General features: G+C 46.2%; 1 protein-coding gene across 1 annotated transcript in view; it reads right to left on the bottom strand.

The window, feature by feature from the left end:
• Positions 1-18,274, bottom strand: part of BIN2 (bridging integrator 2) — a 96,608-nt gene that overhangs the window by 13,614 nt on the left and 64,720 nt on the right. Inside the window, exons 10-11 of the mRNA XM_030198278.1 lie at positions 15,879-16,773; positions 4,659-4,739 (exon numbers count right to left, since the gene is read on the bottom strand). Coding sequence (XP_030054138.1) covers positions 4,659-4,739; positions 15,879-16,773 — 976 coding nt within the window. The remainder of the gene's footprint in view (positions 1-4,658; positions 4,740-15,878; positions 16,774-18,274) is intronic.

Raw genomic sequence — 18,274 nt, 5'->3', positions numbered from 1 at the left:
TTTGGACGGCTTCCTAAAGGAAAAGTCCATAGACCATTATTAAATGGACGGAGAAAATCCACTATTTCTGGGGTAAGCTGTATAAAAGGTTTTGTACTTTTTTGGGATCTTACCAGGTATTTGTGACCTGGATTGGCCACTGTTGGAAACAGGATGCTGGGCTTGATGGACCTTTGGTCTTTCCCAGTATGGCAATACTTATGTACTAATTTGTCTCTTTCTGCCCTGGACCGCCCTGCTGAGGTGATGCAGGATAGTGCTGTTGAATATCTCTTGCAATAGCATTTAATCAGGTAGCAGGTGCTGCTAGCCATAGAAATGCTGAAAAATATCAACCCAATATTATTTTATTTTAGGGTTGTTGGATGATTAAAATTTTTAATCACACTTAATCTCACGCTTATTTTGTATTTCCCCTCCCTGGGTGGTCCAGCAATTTTCTCTCTCTTTCTCCCTTCCATCCTCCCCCTCTGGCCGTTTTCTAAACTTGCCTGGATCACAGGCAGCATCTGCAATGCAAGCAGACGTCCTCCTCTGGCCCCAAGAGCCTTCCTGCTACTGTGGCCCGCCTCCTCTGATGCAACTTCCTTTATCCACGAAGGTGAGACACAGCTGCATGAAGGCTCTCGGAGTCAGCAGAGGAAACCTACTTGCATTGAAATACTGCCCATGACCCAAGCAAGTTTAGAAAATGGCTGGAGGGGGAGGAGGAAAAGGAGAGAGAGAACTACTGGACAGCACTGGCCCTGGCTATTGATTAATCATGATTAAAATGTTTAATCATGCTGAAAATTAACATGTTAATCATTTTAGTTAACATGATTAATCAACTTTCCTATTTTATTTATTTATAATAATGTATATATCACTTTCCTGTTCCAATTGGTCATTCAAAGCAGTTTACAAGCATTATAAACGACTGAGCAATTTTTTCTTATTATTTTGCAAGAATTTATCATAATGCTGAGAGGTCCCATGCTCCTGTTTGTTTTTAGCAAAATCTTTTGTTGGATTTTGACAGCTGGCAGAAAATATTAAATCCTACAGCTACTACTTATTTCTATATCACTACTAGCTACTAGCAAAGACAATATGCATGTCCTTGACAGCAGGTCCTTTGCTGAGGTGCTAATGACTGCTGCTTGTTCTACACCTGTACTTCTGCACTAGGTATTAGCAGGATGATATCTCCCTCCTTGAACTGTAGATGACCTGTGTACTCAGATGTGTAAGCCTGGATTGCTTCAACCTGCAATACAATAAAGTTTCTAATTTTGAATCTTCTTCCCAGAATTCCAAGATCCCAGCATAAAGCAGGGACAAGCTGAGCCAGTTCTGGCATTACCCCTACTGTCCTATGCAGTGGCGTAGCCAAGGGTGGACCTGGGTGGGCCCAGGCCCACCCACTTTGAGCTCAGGCCCACCCAGTAGCAGCATACCTATGATGTGGCTGGCAGGGATTCCCAAGCCCCATCAGCCAAAAACTCCCAATAAGTGCATAAGTACCCAAGTGTCCCTCCTGCATACCTTGTAAATAGCAGATCTTCATCTGCATTGAGCAGTGACTGACACATACTGCTCGCACCAGCCCCACTGCCTTCCCTCTGATGTATTCCTGCCTATGCGGAAACAGGAAATTGCATCAGAGGGAAGGCTGTGGGACCAACATGAGCAGTGTGTATTAGTTGCTGCTCGCTGCTGGTGAAAATCTGCTCTTTCAAAGGTATGTAGGAGGGGGGGATGTTTGAGAGACCATATGGCATGCAGGCGAGAGAGGGAGAGACCATATCAACTGTGGGACAAATGTAGTTCTTCTGCCCACCCATCTTGGACCAAGGCCCTCCCAAAATTGGGTGTCTGGCTACCCCCCTGGTCCTATGGACTTATAACCGCATCGTTCCCTAAAGGTAAGGGGGGGGGGGGGGGTAAAAACCAGGATTGGCTCAGCCTCCCCTAATGAACTATCTATGACCCTCATAGGGTAATTTTGTAAACCATTTTTGTGTTGAAGCCACTTATAAAGATTAGGTCATGCCTAAAAGTACTCATTGTGCAGGTAATAAGTGAAATTTTCACTTCATATGTAGGATGAATACAGACATTACTTCCATGGAAAATTATTTGTATTTATTATTATTATTTTGTCACCGCTGTTTCCTCCTGTGCTGGTGGGCTTTCAGCTTAATCAGAACTGGTCCCTATTGGGCTATGAACCACCAGCCTTCTTTCACAACAGCTTGGGGGTTTCACCTATATTTTTATATCCCCCTCCCATCTGATGCTCTGAAACTTGGCTAATATGGACCCCTGGGTCTGAGCAGTGGCTAACAGCCCATTTTACCAAGCTGCAGTAAAAGGGGGCCTAGGTGGCATCGGCTCGTGGATTTGCTGCACACCAAGGCTCCCATTTACCGCAGGGGATAAAAGGTTGCTTTCGGCCAAAAAAAAAAATAAAGAAATGGACCAGTTCTAATCACAGGGATTGGCGCATAGCCATTTCCAGGGGGAGTTCTTACTGCCACCTATTTAGGCAACAGTAAGGGCTCATTCGCTAACCCGGCAGTAAAAATATTTTTATCATGCTGGAAATGGTGCATGCTGGGAGTGGGTACCTGGTAGTCCCGATTTAGTGCATGTCAATGCCACGGTAGCTGTACTGCAGTGTTTTAAAAGGGCCCCTAAGACTCTCTCCCCCAGAGCTGTGAGTATTGCCTCTGCAGCATCTTCAGCCCAGCTGACCCAAGAAGGAGGAGTCAGGCCAAGGACTCGAACCACGCAGCAATGAGACTTTAAGAAGTTCATTTTAGAACAGGGCATCTAGGTTAATAGGACTGGAAGGTGTCTGTTTTTAGCCTGCAGATTATACGTCCACGTTACCTGCCGAGCAATACAGAGAGGAGTTGAGCACACGTATAATTCATGTGGAAGATATGACCAAACACTCCATCAAGATGGATGGTAATCAGGCCATTAAGTACTCTGCTGCAATAGACAGAAGGCAACAGTGGGTTCTGACATGCGCCTAATGTGGAAAATATTCCACAAGGTCCCAGCCAGCATAGAAGGGTTGGTTGAAAGGAATGAGTGTCCAGTGGCACCCCATCCATCCCCTCAACCTGATATGTTTGCCCCCATTAGCCTCCTGCATTGGTCCTTGGTATAGTGGGTCCCCTTATCTCCCCCGATCTGACCTGAACCCCCTGCCCCCCAAAAAAAAAATTCATGGTACTCTAGTAGCCCTCCCCCCCCCCCCCCCCGACTTAAAAAAAAGAATTCCAAGGAACTCATTGCCAGAGCAAGTGGTAAATGTAGTTAATGTAGCTGAGTGTAAGAAAGGTTTGTACAAATTCCTGGAGGAAAAGTCCATAAACTCTTATTAAGGTAAACCTGGGGAAAGCCACTGCTGATCTCTAGGGTTAAGTAGCATGGAATATTGCTACTTTTTGGGTCCTGTCAGGTACTTGTGACCTGGATTGGCCACTGCTGGAAACAGGATACTGGGCTTGACAGAGCTTTGGTCTGGACATTAATGGCAGTTGTTATGTTCACTAAGGTGGACTAACACAGCAGGCATGCTACTTGGTATCCAAAACTGAGTGACAAGGACTCTGTTAAACCCCTTATAGGCTGTGTGGTGTGGTATCTGGGTGGTAGTATGACATAACAGAGTTTGGGTGCAGCAGGTGATCCTGGGGATAGCCTGATCCCCAAATTCAGTGCTGAGAAAGTGAAACGGCACAGCCCAGCCTTGCAAAAAATAAATACATAAATAAATAAATAACCCACCCTCTCTATATATATAAAATTTAAACAGAAGGATTAAAACACAAGAATTCTGTATGGGACACAATATCTTCCACCTTGAATATTCAAGATGTTTTATCATATAATATAGTTATATGTGGATCACTAATGTTACAATCATCAATAGACAAATATCAAGCACAATTACTGGATTTAATGTTACATCAAGCCCTTAGAACACTTTTCTTTTGTTGGAAAGATCTTGACAAAGTAACTTATTTATCATGGTGGAATTCTGTGTGTATTTTAGCTAAATATGAATATGCTGCGTCTGAAAAACATAACTCACTTGTTAAGTACAACAAAATATGGTCTCCTTTACTAAACCCACTACGTAATAACCTTTGCCAGAATTGAAATTATGTATTACTCCTGTGACTTATGATTATGATCTGTTATCGAAATAATCCCGGACTTGCCCTAACTTGAACATGTATGCTGATGCTTGTTACTGTTAACTTGTTAAGCTGGCTAATTGCTTTATTTTAGCCATTTGTTATCATTTATAAAACACAATAAAAATATTGGAACTAAAAAAGAAACACAAGAAACTCAAGTAGTATCATACTTTAGAAGGCACTGTTCTTAATGCAAGAATATTCTCCATGAATCGTTAAGTTTCCTTTCATTTGGAAAGCCTTTTGAGAAACTGTACAGATGAGGGATACTAAGGGCCCTATTTACTATGGTGCGCTAGTGTTTTTAGCGCATGCTAATGCTAGAGACACCCATATATCCCTATGGGTGTCTCCAGCATTAGCATGCGCTAAAAACGTTAAGTTTGCCTATAGCCCGGCTTAGTAAACAGGGCCCTATATATGGTAATTCAAAGGGTATTATCTGATGTAATGTACCTTATACAGGAATCCTGGAGATTGCTTGCTCTCCTCTTTGATATCACCTGAGGAAGAGTCTTCAGCTGAGCCTGGTTCAACCTTGGAACAGAAATATACCACATAAGAGAGCAGAACTCAGGGCAACTACACTGCTTTAGGTAAAATGTGACACCAACAGCCATCCTCAGCATGCCTGTGTGGGTGCATTCCTTGATCAGTCAGCTCTAATTGCATTAGTTCTAATTATTCTGAAAACAATGTTTCTGGGTGTGCAGATTCCATGAGATTTGACTTGACCAAATAATTTCAAGAATGATAGATGATTTGCATTTGCAAATCACACAAAGCGTGGTTGTTTGAAGCTTCTTTTAGTTTTCTTGGATTTTTAAATGCTGTTTTTATTCTTTCTAATCCAACAGATTGTTGGGAAGAAATTATACAAAATGGGTCGAGAATGTCTGTTTATCTGCCTGCCTCTCTGAAAACACAGAATGGGAGCAAATTTGGTGTGAGGAAGAAATCAAGGAAACACGCATCAAGGGGTTCTGGGGTTCTTTTACCAAGACACGCTAGCAGATGTAGAACGTTTGCTAAATGATAAGATGCCCATTATATTCCCATGGGTGTTTTATTATTAGCACGCCTTAGTAAAAGGACCCCCAGGTTTGAAAATGGGCCAGTTTGGACTGGGGTTCCAGAGAAAATAAAAGTCTCCAAACAAGTAGGAAAAGCACACACAGCATGGCTCATTATATTCTTTCCAATACCTGTGTGTGTGAGAATGTGCACTGCCTGCCTTTGTTGTGTCTGTGGGGGTTGTGCAGTGGTTGCTGGGAGTATTTATGGAGGATCAGGGCAGTTTGAGGGGTGGTGAAGTAATTGTAGCGGGCAGGGTTTTGAGGATGGGGACATAGTTTTTAGAGGTGGGAGCAGTTTTCAAGGTGGTAGGGCAGCTGCAGGGGTTAATTTTAGGTGAAAAGGCAGGTTGCAGAATGATGGGGCAGTTTGGTAATTTTTGGGGATGAGGCAATTTGCAGTGTGGTAGTACAGTTGTCGGGCAAGGGCCAAAGTGTGAGGGTAGGGTTTAGGGTGGGGCAGTTTGCAGGGTGGTGGGGCAATATGTAGGAGGCAGTTTTCAGGATACTGGGGCAGTTTGTGGCATGGTGGTACAGTCTGAGGGAGGGCAAATTATGGGATGTGGCAGCTAGTGGGGTGGTGGAGAAATTGCAGGGGGGGTCTTCTGTGTTTTGTGATTGGGGCAGTTTGTGGAATGGTAAGGCAGTTGTGAAGGGTAGAATGTGGGGATTGAGCAGTTTGTGGGGTGATTCGGCATTAATGGGGAAGTTTGCAGGATAGTAGTAAAATTCAAGGGTGCAGTTTGTGGGGTTTGGGTAAGTTTCAGGGGATGGCTCTGGGGTGGAATTTGCAAGTGAGGGCACTTGCAGGGGGTAGTATTTGAAGGTGTGGCAGTTTTCAGGATGCTGGGGCATTTTGCAGGGGTAATTCTTGGGGCAGTTTGTGAAGGGTTGGGGCAGTTGTGGGGAGCTAATTTAGGGGGTGGGGCAGTTGCAGTGGTAATCTTTGAGGGTGGCAGCAGTTTGTGAGGTGGATAGGGATTTTGAAGTTGGGGCAGTAAGTGGGGTGGTATGGTAGTGGTAGGAAGCAGGTTTTGGAGATGGGGCAGTTTGTGGAGTGGTGTGGCAGATGGCATAGTTCTCAGGCTGTGGGGGCAATTTAGGGTTTGGAAGAGAAGGGAATTCTATCTTTTAAACACCCTTGATCTGTTTTCTAACTGCTGCCTTTCACTCTATTTAAGTTTCTGTGCTACAGAAGATGGAACTCCTTTTCCCAAGAAAATGTATTGAGCCATAATTTGAAGGAGGAGCTCATTTCTCTGAAACCCATACTCTGATTTGGCCCATTTTCAAACTCAGTATGTCATTTTACCGTATTTTTTCCCACATGCCAGGTTTAATCCCAGTCTATTAATTTTTCTGTGCTACATTGGCTTGAGCTCGTCCCACAGATATGCAACAGGTCTTTTTTTTTGGGGGGGGGGGGGGGGAGGGGGACGGGGCTTATATCTTGGGAACTCCCAGTCTAATTTGAACCATTTTCAAACTCAGATCTTTTCACTGATTTTTCCCTTATGCCAAGTTTCATCCCATTTCATTACATTTTCAGTGTTATTTTGCCCCCAGACAGAGGGTGAGACAGACGGACTGACAGACAGACATTCTCAACCCCTTTTGTATAATTCTTTGCAACTTCCATTGGGTTGGAAAGAATAAAAATGGCCCAATGCATGGGAAAGGCAGTTGCAGCTGCAACAACATAGAAACACTGAAACATAGCAGTTAAGGAATTGTGCATTTCAAGTTGTACTTACCCTGTCCTCTCTTTTCCTCTCTTGGTCATAGTCTAGATAACACACAGACACAGGCACACACATGCAGAGCAGTTGGAAATAATTCCACAAGGCATGCTCTGCATGCTTTCCCCATCACTCACTCCCTCTCCACACAGCCAGACACCTAACCCTGCTGGGCTAGATCTCAGTGATTCAGATGCATTTATCATTTTCACTGTTGTAAATTTTATTATGAATCCTAGTGACTGAATAGTCTTTCTGAAGATATTTCGGTTCAATATGGGTGAAAAGATACCGCTGATTACAGGGAGAGAAGTTGCAAGAAGCCAACTGGGACCTTTTGCATCTAAAAGTGAGATCTGACTTGGGGCAACAGTAGCTTACTATTCTTTAGCGTCCCACAGATCAATCCAGAGACTTGTGGTTGTGTCCCTCTACCGGCAGGTGGAGATAGAGAGAACCTCCAAGGTTTGCTATATGTGGACCTGTGCAACCAAGTAAACCTCAGTACTCTCTATCTAGCAGGTGGAGGGACATCTCTGTGCAGCTCTGGTTTGATCTGGCTACTGGTGTCCTTTGGGCCTAGTTTAGCACAGTCAGGGGTTGAGTGGCTGTTTGTAGCTTCTGGTGTACACCTGGTGGCCAGGTCCCTCTCGGTCTCCCCCTACCTTTCCTCCGTGGCCCAGAGCCGTGGGCCTGATCGGGTGTTGCCTTTCTCTCCTGAGTAAAAAAAAAAAAAAAAAGGTAAGCGTCTCTTTAAGAGACCTTGTTTTTGTTTAATCATATGGAGGAGTTAGACGGGCTGCCGAGTCTGTTTGAGGGGCAGGCATTTGTGGAGCATGTCAGTGCCTTCTGAGGCGGCTAAGCGCTACTCCCGGTGTGGGGGCCGGAGAGCAGAGTTGGGGGGAGTGTGAGTCGTGCCGCCGTCAGCCCACAGCGGGTGTTCAGCACAACGGGGGTTCCCCTTAGGCGTCCGGCGAGTCAGAAGCGCAGGGGATAGTTTCGGCGGTTTCCTCAGGGCAGTTAGTGCAGTGCGCGTTGGCGGGTGCCATTTTTTCCTCTCAGGCGCGACCAGCTCTGCATGTGGCGGTTGACAGACAGAAGGCACAGTGCGCTTCTGTGGCACAGGCTCCAATGGAGGAAAGCAATTTAGAGGGAGCAGGGGAGTCCCTTTCAGTTCCTTTTCCCCCGGATTTTGTTTTATTAATGCACAATGTCAGAAGTCAGCAGCTTCTCTTCAGGCAGCCCCGTCTCTTCCTCATCAAACTTCGGTTGCTGCAGCCTCTCAGTCTTTCCTGCCAAAACGTCCCCGTGTGGAGATTTTGTATCCCGAGGAGCTATCTGACACAGATGGCCCGGTTTTGTCTCCGGGCTCTCTCTCAGAATTATTGGATTTGGCAGATGAGGTCACCCTGCCTTCTGAGGAGGGGGATGACCCGACGGCTGCCCGCCTTTTTTGCATGAAAGAGCTTCCATCCCTGATTTATTAGGGCTTTTGAGGTTTTGGCCATTTCACCCCCTGAATCGTCAGGGGGAAAAGGTCTGGTGCCCTCTATTATGTCTGGCACCAAATGCCTACCTCAATCCTTTCATGTGCATGAGGCCATGAAAATCCTTATTTCAGCACAGTGGGATACACTGGACAGTAGGCTTAAGGTTGCTAGAGCTATGTCGCGTCTTTACATGCTGCCTGCTGCTGACTTAGACTTGCTGAAGGTTCCTACGGTGGATTCATTAATCACAGCGGTCACTAAGAAAACCACTCACCCTCAAGGACCCTCAGGATCGTAAGTTGGAGACTAGCTTGAAGCTGTCCTTTGAAGTAGCGGCCCTTTCCCTGCAAGCTTCAGTTTGTGGCTCCTATGCGGCGCGGGCATGCTTATCTTGGGTACAGAAAGCCTCCTCTCCGGAGGATCTCGTGGCTGTTTGCTGGCCTTAGAGTCCGGTTTAGCCTTCCTTGCGGCTGTGCTTACGACATTGGGCTGCAGACGTGGCCTGTAAGTCATGGCTGGCAAGGCTTCCTTTTAGGGGAAAGCTTTTGTTTGGGACAGACCTAGAACAGATTGTGAAGGACCTCGGTAACTCTAAGGGCCAGTGCTTCCCGGAGGACAGGTCCAAATTTGTGCGACCGACGGGACCTAGACCTAAGTTTAGGGATACACGTTGTTACTGTCCAGGTCGTGGGGCCTCTTTCAGAGAGCAAGGTCTTCTCAGAGACCTCAGCCCTTTCGAGGTGACAGGCAGGCCTTCCTTTCCAGTAACAGAAACTAGCCCGCAGCCAGGTCCACCCAATGATGGGGCCCTGGTCCATCTCCAGCCAGTTATTGGGGGCAGGCTGTCCCTATTCCTGGTGCAGTGGGCCAGGGTAACATCCGACGGATATGTCTTGGAGGTTATCAGAGACGGCTACAAGTTGGAATTGGCTCGTCCGATAGTAGACTCGTTTCTGGAATTTCCTTGCAAATCTCCCGCCAAGGTGCGGGCAGTTCATCACACCTTCCTCAACTTACAATGACTGGGAGCCTTCCAGCCTGTACCCCCAGCAGAAAGAGGGTGCGGTCAATACTCCATTTATTTTGTGGTGCCAAAAAAGGGTGGTTCTTGGTAACCCGTCCTAGATCTCAAGTGCGTCAACAGGTCCTTCAGGGTTCGGCATTTCCGCATGGAAACCCTCCGTTCGGTGATCGCAGTGGTACAGCCAGGGTAGTTTTTGACGTCTCTCGATCTCAAAGAGGCCTATTTACACATTCCAATTTGGCCTCCCCACAGGCGTTTTCTTCGCTTTGCAGTTTTGATCGTCATTTTCAATTCAAAGCGATGCCCCTTGGCCTAGCCACAGCACCTCGGACTTTTTCTAAGGTCCTTGTCATAGTGGCGGCCTATCTCAGAAAGGAAGGGATTCAAGCCTATCCTTATCTAGATGACTGGCTTGTGCAGGCATCTTCTTTCGAGGAGAGTCAACGGGCAACTGACAGAGTGGTCGGGTTGCTTCAGTCGCTTGGTTGGGTGATCAACTTCCCAAAGTGCTGCCTTACGCCCTCCCAGACGCTGGAATACTTGGGAGTGTGCTTTGATATCCAAACAGGGATAGTTTCTCTTCCTTTAGCTCGAGCACAGCGGTTGCAGGGTCAGTTGCGAGCTCTGTTCCAAACTCCGAACCCGCGGGCTTGGGACTATGTACAAGTTCTGGGTTCCATGGCCTCCACCTTGCATGTCATAAAGTGGGCCAGAGCTCACATGCGCCCCCTGCAGTGGCACCTTCTGAGCCGTTGGTCTCCTCTCTCAGAGGATTACGAGGTGGATGCCATGTTCAACCCGTCTGCACACAATCATGAACTGGTGGTTCATTCAAAAGAATCTGGTGTCGGGCATTCCTCTGCAAACCCCCGGAATGGAAGATTGTGACCACGGATGCATCACTATCTGGTTGGAGGGCTCATTGCCTCCAACAGACGGCCCAGGGCATTTGGACCTTGACAGAGGCGTCTTGGTCCATCAACCGCTTGGAGTTACGGGCGATTCGTCTGGCCCTTCAGGAGTTTCTGTCTCTTCTCCATGGTTGCCCAGTTCGAGTTCTCTCGGACAATGCGACGGTGGTCGCCTACGTGAACCGTCGGGGGCACAGGGAGTGCACCACTAGCGTGCGAGGCGGACCTGATCTACCGTTGGTCAGAGACTCATCTCTCTCTCTTGACAGCGGCTCATATAGCGGGGTCACAGTATGTGCAAGCGGACTTTCTCAGTCGCCACCAGTTGGAGCCGGGGGAGTGGACACTCTACCCTCTGGTCTTCGATCACAAGGATTACTGAGACCGAGTCAGCACGGCTTTTGTGTGGGGAAATCTTGCCTGACCAATTTACTTCAATTCTTTGAAGGAGTAAACAAATATGTGGACAAAGGGGAGCCGGTTGATATTGTGTATCTGAATTTTCAAAAGACGTTTGACAAGGTATCTCATGAAAGGCTACAGAGGAAATTGGAGGGTCATGGGATAGGAGGAAAAGTCCTATTGTGGATTAAAAACTGGTTGAAGGATAGGAAACAGAGAGTGGGGTTAAATGATCAGTATTCACAATGGAGAAGGGTAGTTAGTGGGGTTCCTCAGGGGTCTGTGCTAGGACCGCTGCTTTTTAATATATTTGTAAATGATTTAGAGATGGAGTAACTAGCGAGGTAATTAAATTTGCTGATGACACAAAGTTATTCAAAGTCGTTAACTCGCGACAGGATTGTGAAAAATTACAGAAGGACATTACGAGACTGGGAGACTGGGCGGCTAAATGGCAGATGATGTTTAATGTGAGCAAGTGCAAGGTGATGCATGTGGGGGAAAAAGAACCCGAATTATAGCTATGTCATGCAAGGTTCCACATTAGGAGTTATGGACCAAGAAAGGGATCTGGGTGTCGTCATCTATAATACACTGAAACCTTCTGCTCAGTGTGCTGCTGTGGCTCGGAAAGTGAATAGAATGTTGGATATTATTAGGAAAGGTATGGAAAACAGGTGTGAGGATGTTATAATGCCATTATATTGCTCCATGGAGCGACCACACCTTGAGTATTGTGTTCAATTCTGGTCGCCGCATCTCAAGAAAGATATAGTGGAATTGGAAAAGGTGCAGCGAAGGGCAACTAAAATGATAGCGGGGATGGGACGACTTCCCTATGAAGAAAGACTAAGGAGGCTAGGGCTTTTCAGCTTGGAGAAGAGACGGCTGAGGGGAGACATGATAGAGGTATATAAAATAATGAGTGGAGTGGAACAGGTGGATGTGAAGCGTCTGTTCACGCTTTCCAAAAATACTAGGACTAGGGGGCATGCGATGAAACTAGTAGTGTAGTAAATTTAAAACAAATCGGAGAAAACTTTTCTTCACCCAACGCGTAATTAAACTCTGGAATTCGTTGCCGGAGAACATGGTGAAGGCGGTTAGCTTGGCAGAGTTTAAAAAAGGGTTGAACAGTTTCCTAAAGGACAAGTCCATAAACTGCTACTAAATGGACTTGGGAAAAGTCCACAATTCCAGGAATAACATGTATAGAAGGTTTGTACGTTTGGGAAGCTTGCCAGGTGCCTTTGGCCTCTGACTGGCCGCTGTTGTGGATCAGGCGACCCTCAGGGGGAGGAATGCTGGCTTCGGCCTAACCCCTGGTAAGCCTTTCCTCAGCTGAGAGGTGCCCAGCTCTACCACCGGCTGCCTTTCAGGTGCTGTGGAGGACTTGCAGCTCATCTGCATATCCTTACAGCCTTCTCCGGGGTGACACCCAGGTCCACTCCGATCCACCCAGGGCCTCCGCTCTCGGTGCCCAGCACTCCAACCAGGTGCTGTGGAGGACTTGCAACCCTTCTACATTTCCTCACAGTTGTATCGGGGGTGACTCCAGGTCCACCCCGAGCTTCCCAGGGCCCTCGCTCCAAGTGCACAGAGTCTCCAGGTGCTTTTTGGCTAGGATTCCTTTAAACACTATCATTCCCTATGCCTTAGCTGCTGCCTGCTGTCCCTGTCCTAGCCTTCCTGCCTTCCTCCTCTACTCCTACCACCTTAGCCACTTCACATCTACCCGCATCCACCTTAGCCCCTATATATGGCCCCTATACACATTCTCTTCATCACCCTGTCCCTTTCTAACCTCTTTCCCCCTCCCCTTCTACTGTCTACCTCAGGAACTCACTGCCCACCCTTGTCCCCTCCCGTCCTGCTGATTACTCCCCTACCCTACCTCCCCCCACCCCCCCCACCACCTCCCCAGCTCTCCTGCCCCCCTCGTCATTCCTAGCTCTCAACCTTCTACACTTCCTCCCCACCATTAACCCATCCCCATTCCTCCTTAACACATCCCGTCTTCGTCATCTTCGTCGACCCTCCTCCCCCACCCTCCTCTGCACTCTCTTACTCCTTCTCCTACTTTCCGCAGGTGACATCAATCCCAATCCAGGTCCCCCCCACCTCTCCTCTCCATATCCACATAATGCCTCCAATCTCATCTCTATTCCCCTTCTCCCCCCTGCTTCCCTCCCCTTATTTTATTTATTTTATTTATTCGCTTTTGTATCCCACATTTTCCCACCTATTTCCCACCTATTTCCCACCTATTTGCCACCTGCACCTTAAGAGAACTCAACAAGAGTGATTTCTGTACACCCTCCTGAAGAAACGTGAGGATAACCGATATCGAAGCTGAAGCCGCTTACAATACCAAACTCACACACCACGAATTGAAGGTACGCCACACCCTAGCATAAGCTATCGAGGTGCGACTTGCTTCTCACTGGTCTCCCACTTAGCCATCTCTCTCCTCTTAAATCTGTTCAAAATTCTGCTGCACGACTAATATTCCGCCAATGTCGTTATGCTCATATTAGCCCTCTCCTCAAGTCACTTCACTGGCTTCCTATCCGTTTCCGCATACAGTTCAAACTCCTCTTATTGACCTATAAGTGCATTCACTCTGCAGCTCCTCAGTACCTCTCCACTCTCATCTTTCCCTATATTCCTCCCCGGGAACTCCATTCACTGGGTAAATCTCTCTTATCTGCACCCTTCTCCTCCACTGCTAACTCCAGACTCCATTCCTTTTATCTTGCTGCACCATATACCTGGAATAGACTTCCTGAGCCAGTACTTCAAGCTCCATTAACTCCTAACCCTTATTCACTTGTTCAGAACCCTTATTTTATCATCCTCACTTTAATATTCCCTTATCTCTTGTTTATCCTGTTTGTCTGTCCTAATTAGATTGTAAGCTCTATCGAGCAGGGACTGTCTCTTCATGTTCAAGTGTACAGCGCTGTGTACGTCTAGTAGCGCTATAGAAATTATTATTAGTAGTAGTAGTCTCTTGCTGCAGGGACCAGTCGTGATGAAGGATCCCTCCCCCTTTGGTCTTATGGCCTGGCCCTTGAAAGGGCGAAGTTGAGAAGGAAAGGGTATCCAGACACGGTTATCGCTACGATGCTTCAGGCTCGGAAAAGATCCACCTCGATAGCTTATGCTAGGGTGTGGCGTACCTTCAATTCGTGGTGTGTGAGTTTGGGATTGTAAGCGGCTTCAGCTTCGATATCGGTTATCCTCACGTTTCTTCAGGAGGGTGTACAGAAATCACTCTTGTTGAGTTCTCTTAAGGTGCAGGTGGCAGCTCTGGCATGCTTTAGAGGCTGGCTTCAGGGGGCGTTGATCGCCTCCCATCTGGATGTGGTTCGTTTTTTGAGGGGCGTAAATCGATTGTGTCCTCCGCACGTGCCAGTTCTGCCATCCTGGAACCTTAATCTAGTTCTCAGAGCGCTTCAGCATCCTCCTTTCAAACCCTTATCGGAGATTACAGTTAAGGATCATACCTTGAAGGCAATTTTCCTAGCAGCTGTTACTTCAGCTCGGAGAATTTCAGAGTTGCAGGCTCTTTCTTGCAGAGACCCCTTCCTGTGTTTTACGGAGGCGGGGGTATCGATTAGGACAGGTCCTTCGTTTTTGCCCAAGGTTGTTTCTCGTTTCCATTTGGGGCAGTCTCTGCATTTGCCGACTTTTCGCTGGGAAGATTACCCTGAGAAATTCCGGGCTCTTCGCTGCCTCGACGTGAGACGGGCTCTTCTCAGGTATTTGGAGGTGATGAATGAATTTTGTCTTTCTGGCCATCTCTTCGTCCTTTTTGGAGGCAGTAAGAAGGGTCATATGGCTTCCAAGGCCACCATAGCCTGTTGGGTGCAGGAGGTCATCACTTCAGCCTATGTGGCATTGAGCAAGCAAGCCCCTGCGCAGATTTGTGCTCATTCTATGCGAGCTCGGGCTTCGTCCTATCCAGAGTCCCATTTGGTTTCTCTGGAAGATATCTGCAGAGCCGCTACATGGGCTTCGACCCATACGTTCACTCTTCTGCTTGGGTACATCCCACAAGTCTCTGGATTGATCTGTGGGACGCTATGGAAGGAAAAATGAATTCTTACCTGATAATTTGCTTTCCATTAGTCCCAACAGATCAATCCAGAGGCCCCCCTGGATTTACTGTCTGCGGTTTTGTTTCGGTTGGTTAGGTTTTTTGGATTTCGTTGTTCTGAATGTTCCTTCGTTTGATTAAATAATAAAAACAAATACATTTGGAAGTGGTGGAAGTATTTTGGGCATTTGGTCTGACAATGTCAGGAGAGTTTTCTATTGTTTCCATTCCACTGCTTTGGTATCGTACATACTGAGGTTTACTTGGCTGCACAGGTCCACATATAGCAAACCTCTGAGGTTCTCTCTATCTCCACCTGCTGTAGAGGGACACAACCACAAGTCTCTGGATTGATCTGTTAGGACTAATGGAAAGAAAATTATTAGGTAAGAATTAATTTTCCATAATAACCAGGATCTCTCGAAATGACCAGTAGGGTTAAAAAATTACATGCAGAGCTACAGAATGAGAGCAGAGACTCAAATGGGCCTAACAGACATGGATCATATGCGTTATTTGACCTGTTAGACTAAAGATTACATGATCCTTGCAGGCATCTGAATTACTCTGGGCAGCATAGATCACAGGTTGTTTGAGTAACACAAAATATACAAATATAAGCAATGTGTAAATAGAACAAACATATCTGCATGAGTTTAGCCAAAGTTCTAAGTTAAGGGAATATGGTGTTCTGCTGTGAAATGTACACTGGTCCCTTTTTTAGGGAATCCATATCTTCATGAAAATATTTGCTGCACTAGAACATTTCCCACATTCCTGCACAGCTTGCTTAACCATGCTTAAATATCCTTCCTGTCCTCTATTTTCATCTTAATCGTCTAGCCAGATATGTAAAAAAGATCTTCTGATAATTTTAATAAAAAGTGCTTATCAAGTTGATTGAATTACACCACTATGTTATTTTTGTTTGTTACCTGATTCGGTATCCTTTCCGGGAAGTGCCCGATCTCTTCCACCCCCTCATCTCTGCTTGGAGTATCCTCATAGTTACTGGATTGCTGGAAGTATTCCCCTTCAATGGCTGTTACTTGTGTTTTGTTGCTGTTAGCCATTAGTATAGCTGATGGATCACTTCTGACACCCTCTGTACTCTGAGAAGCCTCATTAGATGTAAGACTTGATGAGCTTTGAACTGCTTTTTCAACTGTAATTGACTCCTCAACTAACTTCCTGCTCTTTTCTGATTGACTAGAGGCATCTTGGAGATCTTGTGGTTGAGGAGATCCTCCTGGGTCCACCTTATCTTGAAGAGGTGGAGTTTCATTGCACAGTTGGGACTCGGTAAGTTCTCCTTCTTTAAGTAAAACAGCTCTCACATCTACATCAACACTGTCCTCGTGTTTATCTAGAGAAAGAACTTCCATTTGTGTGGTATGGTCACAAGATGAATCTTTAGCCTCAGAATTTCCCTCTATGTTTGTCTTGGGAGAATCAGTTTTAGTTTCTCCATCATCATCTTCTGCCATTGATGCATCATTAGAAGGTGGTCTCACATTTCCTTCTGAGACACAAACCTTGAGCTCTGCTTCAGTCATTGGAAGGGAATTTGCCTCAGAAGTAATGGTAGATTCCATAACTTTTTCCTCTGATGTCTCCTTATCTGAGGTTCCTTCAATAGCCACATTCTGTGTTACACTGGGTTTTGAAGATATAGGTATGTTTTCCTTGACTGTTGAGAAGGAATTCATGTCATTATCGGAACGTATAGCAAAAGGTGAGATGGGAGTTTGATCAAGACTGTTCTCTGAAGCAGCAAATAAGATGTTGGAAGGACTTAAAGGAGCAGAGATCACCAGTGAACGCCTGTTACTGGAATGGAAAAACACATGTTTTACTTCTCACCCATTGTAGTGCAGTTAATCCTGAATGGAAACATATGGAGGGGCATTATCAAAAAAAGTCTAAGTAAAAAAAAAAAAGTCCTGCTCATAACATCTAAAAAAAACTGGCCATCTCACAGCCATAATCAAATGAGAAAACATCTAGATTTCCTGTTTGATTACAGTGGTGAGATGGACATTTTTGCACTGAAAATGTCCAAAATGAATTGCCATTTTCCGAAGTGAAATGTCCAACTTTTGAACGACAAATAAACTAGGGACATGAATGTCTGTCTGGCATCATTTTCAAAAATATGGCCACACAATTATCTTTGTAGAACAGAGAAGTAGCTTAGTGCATAGTGTAGTGGACTGTAAACCTAGGGACACAGATTGAAACCCTACTACAGTGGGGGAAATAAGTATTTGATCCCTTGCTGATTTTGTAAGTTTGCCCACTGACAAAGACATGAGCAGCCCATAATTGAAGGGTAGGTTATTGGTAACAGTGAGAGATAGCACATCACAAATTAAATCCGGAAAATCACATTGTGGAAAGTATATGAATTTATTTGCATTCTGCAGAGGGAAATAAGTATTTGATCCCCCACCAACCAGTAAGAGATCTGGCCCCTACAGACCAGGTAGATGCTCCAAATCAACTCGTTACCTGCATGACAGACAGCTGTCGGCAATGGTCACCTGTATGAAAGACACCTGTCCACAGACTCAGTGAATCAGTCAGACTCTAACCTCTACAAAATGGCCAAGAGCAAGGAGCTGTCTAAGGATGTCAGGGACAAGATCATACACCTGCACAAGGCTGGAATGGGCTACAAAACCATCAGTAAGACGCTGGGCGAGAAGGAGACAACTGTTGGTGCCATAGTAAGAAAATGGAAGAAGTACAAAATGACTGTCAATCGACAAAGATCTGGGGCTCCACGCAAAATCTCACCTCGTGGGGTATCCTTGATCATGAGGAAGGTTAGAAATCAGCCTACAACTACAAGGGGGGAACTTGTCAATGATCTCAAGGCAGCTGGGACCACTGTCACCACGAAAACCATTGGTAACACATTACGACATAACGGATTGCAATCCTGCAGTGCCCACAAGGTCCCCCTGCTCCGGAAGGCACATGTGACGGCCCGTCTGAAGTTTGCCAGTGAACACCTGGATGATGCCGAGAGTGATTGGGAGAAGGTGCTGTGGTCAGATGAGACAAAAATTGAGCTCTTTGGCATGAACTCAACTCGCCGTGTTTGGAGGAAGAGAAATGCTGCCTATGACCCAAAGAACACCGTCCCCACTGTCAAGCATGGAGGTGGAAATGTTATGTTTTGGGGGTGTTTCTCTGCTAAGGGCACAGGACTACTTCACCGCATCAATGGGAGAATGGATGGGGCCATGTACCGTACAATTCTGAGTGACAACCTCCTTCCCTCCGCCAGGGCCTTAAAAATGGGTCGTGGCTGGGTCTTCCAGCA

This window comes from Microcaecilia unicolor, chromosome 3 (genome assembly GCF_901765095.1).
Source record: "Microcaecilia unicolor chromosome 3, aMicUni1.1, whole genome shotgun sequence".
Classification (NCBI taxonomy): Eukaryota; Metazoa; Chordata; class Amphibia; order Gymnophiona; family Siphonopidae; genus Microcaecilia; species Microcaecilia unicolor.
Note: the sequence above shows the minus strand (reverse complement) of the source record. Positions and strands in the feature narration are given on the sequence as shown.